Here is a 14,151-nt window from a genome sequence, read left to right as displayed (position 1 = left end):
CCCTCTCCACTTCCTGTAGGACTAGAAAGACCCTCTCCACTTCCTGTAGGACTAGAAAGACCCTCTCCACTTCCTTTAGGACTAGAAAGACCCTCTCCACTTCCTGTAGGACTAGAAAGACCCACCCCACTTCCTTTAGGAAGACAATGACCCTGACCCACTTCTGTAGGAAGAAAAGGACCCACCCCAATTCCTGTATTCTCTCCCATCATCTCTGCTGCTGGAGATGGATTACAATTGACAAGAGTCAGTAGATGGCAATTATGGACAGAAGAGAGACACCTGAATGGAGAAGCTCACTACCTCTATCATAGCAGGAAATCCCAGTAGAATCAGAATCAGCATGCAGCCAATCATTTTCAATCCAAAATATATTTGTGTTCAGAACACTTTCCCTAGTGAAAGTCATTACGGCTGAAGTATTGGCTGATTTGAAAATTTGCATAACCCAATAAGCTCAGTTCTTAGCTCATTTTTCCAAGATGCCTAAAAATCTAAGGCATATTCTTCATATCTTTCATCGAAGGAATCTCACAATTGCTTTTCTCTGTTTTGCTGCTGGTATTGTTACTTTATTGTAGATAAGTATATCAAGACACAAAATTCCCTCTCTCATTTGCATGAAAGGCCCTTAGCAGAGAAGGTTGATTGACAGAAGATCCTTTCGTTTTGCACCATAGAACTCCTTTAGGGCATCTGTTGGCTTATGTCACCGCAGTAATCCTTGAGGCTGGGAAATAAAGGTTAAGAGAAAGTGAGTGGTTAGCACAGGTGTCCTAGTCTCCTGGCAGTCAAGTTAAGAGGTATCATTTCCCAGACTGAAAGCTTTTAGAAGTAAAACTTACAAACAAAAGCCTTGAACACATTGATGCGTCGGACCCCTGACACAACTCTCGCTCTGCCTACGAATAGTCATTTGAAAAAGAGCCAAGTTTTCCAGGTGCTCCCCATGTACTCTCAAGTGGCGGAAATCCTGACAAGGTTGGAAGTTTTTTTTTCTAATTTTTACTGGAATGTAGAGAAATGTTACTTTTGGTCATATAATGTATGTGGACCACCGAACATCACACCTATTTTACATGAGCTTGTGGACATCCCGTTTCAACACCGTGGGTATTGTTATGGATTTGGATCCCTTATTTGGTTATATCTGCTCTCTGGGGAGAACATTCGAAAACATCTCGGGGTGTCTTATTTAGGATGAGAAGGACTGGTTTGCACTAGACGAGTTTCACCAACAAATTTTTCCATGCCATGTCGGTTGCGTAGAGATATGGACAATAGGCAACGATGCTGTAGTGGTGAATGGTGAGTTTCGGCTAGTAAGTTAGGCTCTGTCAAATACGCTTTTATACAGTTTCCCTCAAATATTTAGGTAACCAGATGAATGTACCACCTTGCATAGCTACACTCAAACTGTCCCTTGCGAAATGAAAACATTATGCTCATCACATCCGTAAATGAAGGTCAGCCAATGTTTTGGTCTACATTCCATTTATTTAACACGTTTGACCTTTGTCAAAAATCTGGAGAGGAGTCTGACAACTACTTTGTATCCTCTCCCTAATGGAAACACATGCACGCTTGTCATAATGATGATAAATATGCAGGGCTACACCTCCCAATGTTCATTTTGAAGAACCTGAAATCACATAGTTTGTTCTTTTTCCATGCTCAGTACAGTAGATAAGAAGACTTGGATAGAAGAACCTTGATTTGGTAATACAATTCCAGAAACTCTGATAGAAGATCCTAGACTTGGTAATACAATTCTGAAAACTCAGAGTCATAGAATCCTAGAATGTTAGAGTTGGAAGGGACCTCAATGATCATCATGTCCAACCCCCTGTTCAATGCAACGCAGGATTCACTAAACCAGATATCTGTCCAGCCTCTGTTTGAAGACTTCCATTGAAAGAGAACTCACCACCTCTCGTGGCTGCCTGTTCTACTCATTGACCACCCTCACTGTCAAAAAGTTTTTTTTCTAATATCTAATCTGTATCTTCTCCCTTTTAGTTTCATTCCATTGCTTCTCGTGTTTCCATGTGCAAATGAGAATAAAACTGATCCTTCTACACTGTGACAGCCCTTCAAATTTTTGTAGACAACTATCAAGTTTCCTCTTGGCTGCCTTTTTTGCAAGTTAAACATTCGCAGATCCTTTAACTGTTCCTTATAGGACATACCGTACTTTGCAGTCCGCTCACCATCCTGGTAGCTCTTCTCTGAACGTGCTCCAGTTTTTCAATGTCTTTTTTAAAATGTGGTGCCCAGAGCTGGACACAAAAGGACCTTGATTTGGTCATACAATTCCAAAGACTCTGATACAAGGACCTTGACTTGATAATACAATTTTGAAAACTTGGATAGAAGGATGTTATGATCGAGTCACCGTAGGAGGCAAAAACCAGAAATGCTAGCTAAGTCCTGAAAACCAGAGAAGTTGGCAACTATCAGATTGCAGACCCCTGAACCTATCAACACAACTAGAAGTAGCCGTGGGGGGTTCCTACGATGACCTAGACCCCTCGATCACAGCCGGAGAGATACATAGGCCTAAAGAAGGAAAGGGGAAATCTAACTGCCCCAGAGCAGACCCCAAAGCAATAGGCAGCCCCCCATATATAATGACGGTGAAGCAAGATGAAAACACTTAGACAGAAAGACAGGCTGAGCAAAGAAGGGGCCCAAAAACTACCTTGATAGGCACGGATAAGAAGGCTGCTGTCTGCAATCTGCCAAAACCCTATCAGAGACAAAAGCCAACAAGCTGATATAAAAATGGCCCTGAAGCAACTAAGCTTCAAAAACTAAATCAGCACTCAGGTACATTCAGAAGACAGAGCTCACGGAACACTGCACACTCCAGCAGGGAGTGGCAGAATCCAAAAAGCAAGAAAAACAAAAACAAATCTTAGATGCAAAAAGGCAAAACAGAAAACTTAGCTTTAGGAGAGCAGGAATCAGACTGGAGTCCAAGAGTCCACAGAGAAATCACCCGCAGGGCAGAAAGGGCGTAGGCTGCCTTAAATCCAGTCAGTGACTCCACTCAGCCAATCGTCCTCATCAGTCCCAGGTGTCTGATAATCAGGCTCACTACCTTCCTTCACTAGAATAGGGAGTTCACCAGGCCTCAGTGACGGAGGGGAAAATGAACTCACAACAGAAGGACCTTGACTTGGTAATATAATTTTGAAGCCTCGGATGCAAGGAACTTGGTAATATAATTCTGAACACTCAAATAGAACGATGTTGACTTGTTAATACAATTCTGAAGACACGGAGATAAGGACCTTGACTTGGAAATACAATTCTGAAAACTCAGAAGGACCTTGACTTGGTAATACAGTTCCGAAAACTCAAAGAGGAGGACCTTGACTTATTAATACAATTCCTAAAACTCTGATAGAAGAACCTTGACTTGATTATACAATTCTGAAATCTCAGCTAGGAGGACCTTGACTTGGTAACACAATTTCGAAGACATGGATAGAAGGACCTAGACTTGTTAATATAATTCTGAAGTATCGGATAGAAGAACCTTGACTTGGTAATACAATTCCGAAATTTCTGATAGAAGGACCTTCACTTGGTAACATAAATCGTAAGATTCAGATTTAGGCTCAGTAATGTAATTTTGAAAACATTGATAACGTCTTGACTTGAGAACGTACATGAGAAGACTCTAATAGAAGGATCTCTACTCTGTACCATAAATATGAAGACTAGAACAGAAGGATCCTGACTTGAAAATGTAATTCAGAAGACTCTAACAGGAGGATCTTGACTCAGTCACATAATTCAGAAGTTTTTCATGGAAGAATCGAGGCTCGATATCAAATTTGAAGGATTGGATAGAAGGATCTCAACTTTGGCACATAATTCAGAAGATTTTGAAAAAGCATCTAGACTTGGAATGTAAATACAGCACAGATAGAAGGATTTCAATTTTGGAACTGTAAGGTAGCGCTTGTTATTAAGGTAGGGGATACTCGCTAGGCAGCCGATAAATCACGTCTGTAACAGATTTCTCAACATAACTCAGTCCATTCGGTTTATTATGCAGCATAAACCAAAGCAACAGCAACAGAAAGTTCATATAAACAGCATAGCGTCCATGACAGAGCTTCACTCTGCACAACCTGTATGAACACAGGATAAACAATGTCCAGCACACAGGCTCTCTGGCCTCACAGTTATATCCCCTGTCAGGGTTACCTCATGGCTGCTTCTCTGTGCAGACGTTCATTCCCTCTCCCTGGGAACTCTCAGGCATATGCAGCCATTATACACAGCCTCTCCACGTGCTGTCAGGAAGGTAGCCACGTCAGCCCGACGAGACCTTCCATACAGACCAACTGGGTCCAAGCATTCACTCATGTGACCTACTCTGGCCACCTTATATGGTCCGTAGCCATGCCCACCGGATTACATGGCTATGACCTCATCACAGGTCCTTCAATCATTCACACACATATACTTTACTATGGCACTCTAGACACCGGCCCCTAGGTGGGTTTGTAGGTGATTAATCCCACCCGTCTCATCAATCACCTGAAGGCTTCTCACTAATACATTGGCACGAAAGATCAGCTTTGCTGATCAGCACATAATCAAGCCTTGGGATACATAACGATCCTTTAGCACCCTGCTCCTGTTACCACTGTGGACATGGCTATCCGTCCGTCCTGGGACACCCACACAGCGCCCCCTAGCGGACACAGTGATCTCTACAACACAGAACATAATTCAGAGAACATGGACAGAAGGATCTGAACTCTAACAAAAATGGAAGACTCGGCTGTAAGGATCTCAACTCATAAATTAAAATCAGAAAGCCTGGTTAAGTTCTCAACTTTGGTATGATTTGGATGTCTCATGGAAATGTAAATCCGACTCAGATAGAAGGACCTTGACACAGAAACATAAATCAGAAGACTGGAAACATCTCAACTTGGTTTAAATAAATCAGAAACTCGTATAAAAGGATTGCAATTTGGGAACCTTAATTAGACTTTGGATAGAAGAATCTTGACTCAAAGATTGATGGAAGAATTTACACTCGCTAGCATGAATCCTAAGATTTAGAGAGATCTTGTCTGGATAATGGAAATCAGAAGACTTGGATAGAAGGATCTCGATGTGGAAATGTAAATCCGTGGACTCAGACTAAGGCATGTAAATGAGAAAAGTCTGATAGAAAGATCTAGACTTGGTAAGGAAAATGACTAGAGGGCTCGTATCTAAGTAATGTAAATCAGAAGACTCTAAAGAAGATTTAAACTTGTTAACTTAAATCAGAAGACATGGATAGAAGGATCTTGGCTATGGCTTTTATTTCTAAATCCCCCAAAAAAAGAGACAAGAATTAAGAATCCAAAATTTAAGACTAGAGAAGTATCTGCGGCTTTGTTACTCGTGTCATCACCCCATTTCTATTGTGAATCAGTGAAATTAGTTCCAGTCCATATAGAGAGAACATCCTGGTGGGATTATCTGTATCTATTCACCTAAGAGTGTGGGATTCAACCAAGTCTTCTTACTGGAAATAAAGTATTATGCGAACACAATAACAATGTGTAATAATCGTTCTTGGAATTAGTGATACATTGTCTTGTGTAATGCTCGGTAAAATGTACAAATTATGAATTCCATTATTTCCCCCCATTGGATTTGGAGGTATAGGTAGTGAGAAACAATCCTATTAAAGGGAAAATGCAAAAGTCTTTTTTTTTTTTTCTTTTTTTTTTTTACTGCTTCAAATATTTTGAGTGTTATATGCACAATCGTTGAATAAACAGAAAAACTAGAGGGAAAATGTGTAAGGAAAATATTAGGGCATAGTCACACGGCCGTTTAACATGGCCATTGATCGCATCGCAATGCTCGGACTGGCCCGCGACTCTCGTGTTCCGAGCATGACAGCTTCACGTATTTCTATGCAGTTGCCACGCTCGGGTTAGGAGAGCCGATGGCCAGTCCGAGCATTGTGTTGCAATCGATGTCCGTGTTATACGGCCGTCTGACTACTCTCTGAGTAGAAGAAGGGCTCTGGACACCTGTGAGTCTTGAGCTTTTAAAACCAGATCTTATTCATTTCTTCTTGTTCGCTTGATAGTTGGTGAGGAAGATTTCTAGAGAACAGATATGAAGGTGATGTTAAATGTTTGCTCAATGGTGGTGTCCTCCTGGTGAAATTTTTTGGAGTCCATTTGCATGGATCCACTGGAGGCACTAGACGACCTCCGGTCAAAATATATTTACCAATCGGCAGTCATTTTTGAATGCCTGTTTACAGAAATGGAGTGTGGTAACCAACGCTCACTGAATGATCTGTTATGATCGTTCAGTGCACATAGACTATGTAAGGTTGCAGCCGAACAAGTCTTGTTTATGTGTCACCAAGGTGGCTAGCCTCAGTGAGGTGAAACCCAAAGAGCAGGCTCCCCAGGGATTTTAATAAGCCCAGATTTTGGGTCCGGGTTTTAGGAACAACTAGAAGACCTGTGCGGGACTGGTTGTTCCCATCCTCCAATCCATGTAGTGCAGCTGATATAAAAGGGTAGTTGAACTGCTCCATAAGGGTCTGCGTGTGGAAGGTCAAGGACCTTGTTTATGTGGCTCAGTCTCTGCCAGAGGCTGTGAGTGAAGGACTGACATCTAAACGGGTGATTTTGTGCTATATGTGGACTGTTTTATTTTCTGTTTTGGTTCTGTTATATCTTGTGCTCAGAAAAAGCTGTTTTATTTGGACTTTTTCAGAAACTTTAGGAAAATATTTCACCTGCTTTGGACCTGACTGTGTTGCCTGCCTGTGTGAACTTTACCGACTACCAAAGAGCTTGATTCTTTACAGCTGCCACCTTCAGCGCGAGTCCTGTCTGCATAGGACAGTGTGCTGCCAAAGACAATGATTTTCAAGCAAACTCAAAAATCATTTCACCCAATTTGTGAGCGTTGTGCTCTTTTATCGTGTGACTGGCACCTTAGAGACTTTATCTTACTGCTTCTCTTCCTCCCCTCTCACAGCATGCAATCTCAGCAGAGATTGAGGCAGAGTTAGATCCCCATACACACAAGACAAATATGGGCCTATGAATGGTCATTTGTCAGCTGAAAAAAGGCAAACCGTCTTGAACAGCATTCGACCTGTTGGACTTTTTCGGCTGCTGATACATCTAGTACTTTTCATCTCCCGGAAAAGTCCAGCATGCCCAATCGTGTTTTTTTTTTTTTTTAGGGATAGTGAACGTTCGTAGGTTGGCCATCGGCTGAAGCGAACAATATGGTTGAAATCTTCAGTTTTATCTGCCTTCTATCTAACGTGTACGCGGACCGTTGCTGATGTGGCTTCACTATTTCCTGGCCCAATTTCGGTGATCGTATGGAGCATTTTCATTGACTTCCACAATAGGAGAACTTCCTTCTGGTCCTTACAGACTTTATTTCTGCAGGTTTTATTCTTAAGTCACATTTTGGGTCACCAACCGGATGTAGATTGTTTTAGTGTTCACAGACAGTGACTTATCCCGAACGGCGCTGCCGCCACCGCAAGTGTGGACAGAAGAGGAAACGCTGGGCTTTGTTTGCAGTTTTGCCTTTTCTCCTGCCGAGAAGCAATGACATGAGTCACAGGAGGCCACGTTGACTCTGGGCTCAGCACGGAATTGTTTGCATGGATTAAGCGAGGAAGTTACGGGGAATGTGCCTGATGCTTTATAAATATATTACTCCAGGCATTGCCGGGACCGTCGCCCGCTGTACGCCCGGGCATGTCAGGCATTGGGTGGGCTCAACAAGTCCCTGCGATAGAGGAGTAATGTTTGTTTGCTGATATCAGCGGGGTTAGTCTCAACGGGGAAAATTCAGAATACGCTCGGGATTGTAGCCTGTGTTTCTCCTGGACAGATCCTTCAATGCTGAATGTACCTGACAGGTTCACTCTTCTCCCACTTTGTGATAGGACGCAGCAACAATGGTGAGAATAGTAGTCATAAGAAAAGTGTGGAAAGACGGAACATTTCCCCATCAAATCGAAGAATAAAGCCAACGAGTTACTGAAAAAAAAACAGAATTCCGCACAATTCTTCTGTGGATTCCTACCAACCCAGAGGCCTACTGTAATACTGACTCTGACTCCTCTCATCAGAGCAGACCCCAGACCAGACTCCCTAAACTAATACAGACCCCAGACCACACCCCCTAAACTAATACAGAAAAGACCCCCTAAAATAGTACAGACCACATTTTTGTATTTTGCTACTTCACAAGCTGGAATTCCAGTTTTGTTTTTTTTTGAGGGTTTGCATCAGTTCATCTAAAGAACATGCCTAAAACTGTGAGCCTTTGTTTTTTTTTCTGTTTATAGTGAAACAAACAACAATTGAATACTTCAGTGTGCATAACTGTTCACCCCCCTAAAGTCAGTACTTTGTAGAGCCTCCTTTTGCTGCAATTACAACTGCAAGTCGCTTTGGATACAAGTCTCTGAGCTTTCCACATCTTGCCACTGAGATTTTTGCCCATTAAGGCAAAACTGCTCCAGCTCCTTCACATTAGATAGTTTCCTCTAGTGAACAGCGATCTTCACATCTGACCACAGATTCTCATTTGAATTGTCGTCGCCACATAACGTGGGACGTTCTGAGACATTGTGCCTGTTCCAAAATTAAATATGTGCATGGAAGAGCCACTCTAATATTAATTAGGAATTAATTAAGAATCAAAGCAGATCTCTTTATTACATCATCCGGTCAGTCTTTATATAGGTTATTAGTATTCATGCATTGTAACAATAGAATTGGCTCATCTTATCTCTAAATATGTGCTGGCATTAACATACATAAAGTACTTCTAATTGGCTCAGTTAACTGTTGACATTCAGCTTGTGGTCTAGGTGTCCTCCTAGCCTTTAAGTTTAGTTTCTCTCACTTTCCTATGTATTTTTCTAAGTCTGTTACACAAAGACATTCCTTAGCCCCCTTATCTGATCAGGGTCTCCATCTTGGAAGGAAAAAAATACATTTAGAAACAAAACTAAAATAAATTCAGGATAGATAAAATATAAATTCTGCTCTCATAGGATTAAGGTTTGGACTGTGACTCGGCCACTCCAAAACATTTACACGCTTCCCCTTAAACCACTCGAGTGTTGCTTTAGCAGTATGCTTTGGGTCATTGTCTTGTTGGAAGATAAATCTCTGTCCCGGTCACAAATCACTGACAGACTGAAACAGGTTTTGCTCAAGATTATCTCTGTATTTCGCACCATACGTTTTCCCCAAGACTCGGACCATTGTCCCTGTTCCTGCTGCCGAAAAACATTCCCACACCATGATGCTGCCACCACCATGTTTCACTGTGTGGATGGTGTTCTTGGGGTGATGAGCTGTGTTGGTTTGGCGCCAGACATAGCGTTTACCTTGGTGGCCAAAAAATTCAATTTTAGTTTCCTCGATACATTTGGGGAGTCTCCCACATGCCTTTTGGAAAACTCAAAACGAGCCTTACAATATTTGTTTGTAAGTAAAGTCTTTTTCCTGCTCACTCTTCTATAAAGGCCACCTCTATGGAGTGTACTGCTTATTGTGGCGTATGGAGAGATACTCCAGTCTGTGCTTGGGAACTCTGCAGCTTCTTCAGGGTTACCTTTTGGTTTCTGTTCCGCCTCTCTGATTAATGCCCTCCTTACCCAGGCTGAGAGTTTTGGTGGACATCCTCTCTTGGCAGGTTGTTGTGGTACCATGTTCTTTCCATTTCATGATAATGGATTTGATGGTGCTCCAGGGGATCATCACAGATTGGGAGATTTTTTTTTTATAACTCAACCCTGATTTGTCCTTCTCAACAACTCTGTCCCTGATTTGTTTGGAGATCTCCTCGGTCTTCATGGTAGTGTTTGAGGATCTCATTGGTCTTCATGTTGGTGTTTGGCGATCTCCTTGGTCTTCATGGTGGTGTTTGGAGATCTTGATCTTCATGGTGTTTGGAGATCTTGATCTTCATGGTGTTGTTTGGAGATCTTGATCTTCATGGTGTTATTTGGGGATCTCCTTGGTCTTCATGGTGGTGTTTGGAGATCTCCTTGGTCTTAATGGGGGTGTATGGGGATCTCCTAGATCTTCATGGTGTTGTTTGGATATCTCTTTGGTCTTCATGGAGTTGTTTGGAGATCTCCTTGGTCTTCATGGTGGTGTTTGGAGATATGCTTGGTCTTCATGGTGGTGTTTGGTTAGTGGTGCCTCCTGTTGATGGTGTTGCAGCCTCTGTGGCCTTTCATAAAAGGTAAAGTATATATACTGACAGACATGTGACACTTAGATCGCACACAGAGGGACGTCCTGTCACTAAGCATGGGACTTATGAAGGGAATTGCTTGCACCAGAAATTAAGACCTTCATAGCAAAATGGGTGAACACATATGCACATGCCAATTTTTAGTTATTTGATCCCATAAATTTTATTTTTGTCTACATTTTTCTCACTTCACCAACTTAGACTACTACTACTTAGACAGGGGTGAATACTTTTGCAAGCCACTATATTCAGAGTTTTCTGATCAGACAGGCGATCTGCTGCCGTACTGGTCAGGAGGATTTCTTACAGTCTCTGGCTTTCACTGCTGATTACTGAATGTTGTTCCCAGGGGGGCTTCAGATATTAGTGGTCTCCGTTCCTTTATATGTTTTGGATTTTTTTTTGTGGAATGACTTTTTACTTTTTTTTCGTTCTTTGCAGATCGCATCTCTAACCATCTCTGCATCATCACTAATATGAAGGAGGAGGCGGTGCAGATCGGATTTCGCCTTCACGAAAACCTGAAATCCAACATAAAGGTGAACGGGTCTCATCCCATTCATTGCATTTTCTGGGAAATTTTGCAAAAGTTTTCTTATCATGTCAGAAAAATATTCTTGCGCTGGATGTTTTATAATGTATTCCATAAATAGGGCTCCTAACCCTAAGAATCATGCCTGCTTACTGATTGTTTCCTTGTAGCAGCAATAGTATACTTATAACCATTCAGTCTTTACACGGGTGATTCTCAAATCTCTTGCACAAGTACAACTTTTTGCAATGACTGAAAACCACATAATCAAATCTATCATCATTGCTAACCTCTGCTTGTTGACTGCTTCCATATAACAGTAGAATATTTTACACAGTCTGCAGAATGTAAGGGCATCCTGGGAGCTGTAGTTTTGCAACATCTATAGAGGTGTTATCTGCAGCAATGGGTGGGGATTCAGCATGAAATATTCCCTACTTGTTGATAGTTTCTATGTAATTTTTCACAATAAAATGGTTATCATCTCTCTTTATACTCTAAGGGGTAACTCTCCAACTTTTTTGCAAATACAATTCCTTGCAAGCCCTGAAAACCACTGTTTTAGTAAAGGTTGTTATCTTTTCTACCCTGCTTGCTGACAGTTTTTTTTTTTTTTGGTACACAGTCTGCAGGCTGTCATGACACCCTAGACCTTGTAGTTTTGCAACATTTGGAGAGATAAAGCTGCAACACCGATCGAGGATTCTGCATCCAATGTCGCCTACTTGTTGATCAGTTCTGATTAGCAACAAGATAAATCTTTGCAGTAATGTGAAAGTAGGAAAAATGAGGGGTTGTACATTATAGGGTGACACTCCAAATTATTGTACAGCTACAGCTTACCACAAGCGCTGAAAACCACTGGCTGTAGAAAAATCTGATACCCTGCTTGCTGACGGTCTCCATGTTCCAATCGGACGTTCCAACTGCAGGATGTCAGAGAAACCTGGGAATTGTAGTCATGCAACATTTGGAGAGCCGATATGACCTGAAATAACAAATCAGACTTGTTTCACCGATCAGTTATGTAGAAGTCTCGCTTCTCGGCAGAGACGGCTGCACTTCACATACGCTTGTAAAGAGGAGTAGCTGTGCCCGCCGGCCTCATACCCCTCATTAATGCGGATAATCAGAATGTAATATGAATTATTTCATCACTGTTCCTGCAACTTTCCCCATTTCCCTTTAATAAAAATAATCGGGTAGATCTGTTAATTTGCTGTAACGGTGTTCACACTGCTTGTCACCCTAAACAGAACATTTTATGTGAAACAGTTTTATTTCTTTTGTACATTTTTGGAGAAGGTCATAAATCAGAAAATTTTAGTTGTTCTGTGCTCATTTCCCACTGTTTCTGGTGTATATACCAGTCTGATATGTCCAGGACCCACTTTTTTGAGTAAGTGGTTCCTCTTCAACAGCATTCTGCCAGCACGATAGGTATTGAAATACTCCTCATTTCCCAGCATGGCTTGCTCCTGAAATTGTTATATTCTGAATTGAAAGCCCGCCTTGCTTTTATGCCTGTAGGCAGTGAAACAAACAAGAGGGTAGGAGCAAAGAGGCTAAGCAGGGCTGCCACTAGCAATTTCGGGGCCCCATACTGGCAAAATTTTTGGGGCCCCCTTGAGAGTCTCCCCAGGCTCCACCCCAGCCCCGCCTCCACCCCTCGAACTGTCCACAGTCCCACCGCTCTCTCTTGGAAAAGCTCCACTTCTGTACCACATCCTCACCAATCACACATTTACAGTTCACATCACCACATACATAGCCAGCAGCTTTTGTTTTGGCCAAAAGATTTTTTAATCCACCACTATGACAAGGTAGACTCTTTTGGCCGGGCCCTACTCTAACTTACTAAACATTTGTTCAAATATCTAATACAATTTAGGTATATTTTTATTTATTTTTCAATTTTTAAAATGACCAATAATATCACAAACAAGAAACAAATACATCCACGCCATGATCAGATCACATATTACCACAATATAGTGACCAAATAATAGCACATACAAGCAACAAAAACCACCACACCATGACCAGACCACATATTAAAACCACATGGTGACCGAAAAATCTTACATACAGGGATCAAATACCGCCACACCATGACCAGATCACATATTACCACAACATAGTGACCGAATACTACAATACTGATCATTAATAAAAGAAACACAATACTAATATCACCATAAGTGCAATTATACACAGGATCTCTGTACTTCATGTATAGTGTCCGTGTACAGGTAATACAGTGATCACCAGTGACATTATACACAGGAGCTCTGTATATAGTATAGACTGTATAGTGTCAGTGTTCAGGTAACAAACTGACATCGCTAATGGTGACAACGCTAGTTGAAGTCCTTCATCTTCGCTTTTCATCTTCATGCAGTGCACACCGCCATCACTTCTTACAGCCAGGACTCTGTGTCTGCAGAAAATAAGTTATCTAGACCACATTCCCCAATTTTTCCCCAACCTCTACACTACGCCAGATGAAGAAAAAAAGCGACCTTGTCGCCCTGCACAGTAACAGGACATCTCCTCCCCCACACTGAAAACAGTATCCTCAAAAATAATCTTTAATTAACCCCTACAGTAATAATATCCCACAATCTGGACCCCACGTGTCCTCCCATTGTGCCTCATGTCTCTCCATATTGTCCCCATAGTCATCTGTAATAGTATATTATACCCCATAGTCATATATAGCAGTATAATGCACCCTCGTAGTAGTATAAAATACCCCATAGTCATATATATTACAATACACCCACATAGTAGTATAATGCACCCCCGTAGCAGTATAATGCACCACCATATCAGTATATTGCACCCCCATAGCAGAATAATGCACCCCGTAGTAGTATATTGCACCTCCATAGTAGTATATTGCACCCCATAGTAGTATATTGCACCCCCATAGCAGTATAATGCAGCAGCCCCATAGTATAATGTAGCAGACCCAAAGTATAATGCACCCCCTAGTATAATGCAGCCCCTTTCCCTCCCCCCATAGTAGTATAATGCACCCCCATACCGGTATAATATGCCCCATACCGCGGCTTTACAAAAAAAAGTTTTTCCATACCTGGCCGAGCTCCAGCGATGTCCTCACCTACGAATTGGCTGAGGCGCGCAGCGTCGTTCCGGCGTATGACAGTGACATGCATGCTGACATCAGTTGCTGGCCTGTATTTGGCGGTGTGGCTATTTCAAGATGCACAATAAGGAGGCACTTGAAGAAAAATGGGCTGCATGGTCGAGTCGCCAGAAGAAAGCCATTACTGTGCAAGTGCGACAAAGTATCT

General features: G+C 41.9%; 1 protein-coding gene across 4 annotated transcripts in view; it reads left to right on the top strand.

Annotated features, from left to right (window-relative positions):
• CRPPA (CDP-L-ribitol pyrophosphorylase A) overlaps window positions 1-14,151 on the top strand; it is a 203,761-nt gene that overhangs the window by 88,267 nt on the left and 101,343 nt on the right. For all 4 annotated transcript variants that reach the window (XM_073582139.1, XM_073582137.1, XM_073582140.1 and 1 more), the window contains exon 6: window positions 10,741-10,838. In XM_073582139.1, coding sequence (XP_073438240.1) covers window positions 10,741-10,838 — 98 coding nt within the window. The remainder of the gene's footprint in view (window positions 1-10,740; window positions 10,839-14,151) is intronic.

The sequence above is a fragment of the Dendrobates tinctorius genome, unplaced genomic scaffold (assembly GCF_039654945.1).
Source record: "Dendrobates tinctorius isolate UK_male_01 unplaced genomic scaffold, ASM3965494v1 ptg000070l, whole genome shotgun sequence".
Classification (NCBI taxonomy): Eukaryota; Metazoa; Chordata; class Amphibia; order Anura; family Dendrobatidae; genus Dendrobates; species Dendrobates tinctorius.
This window is presented reverse-complemented; position numbering and strand designations above follow the sequence as displayed.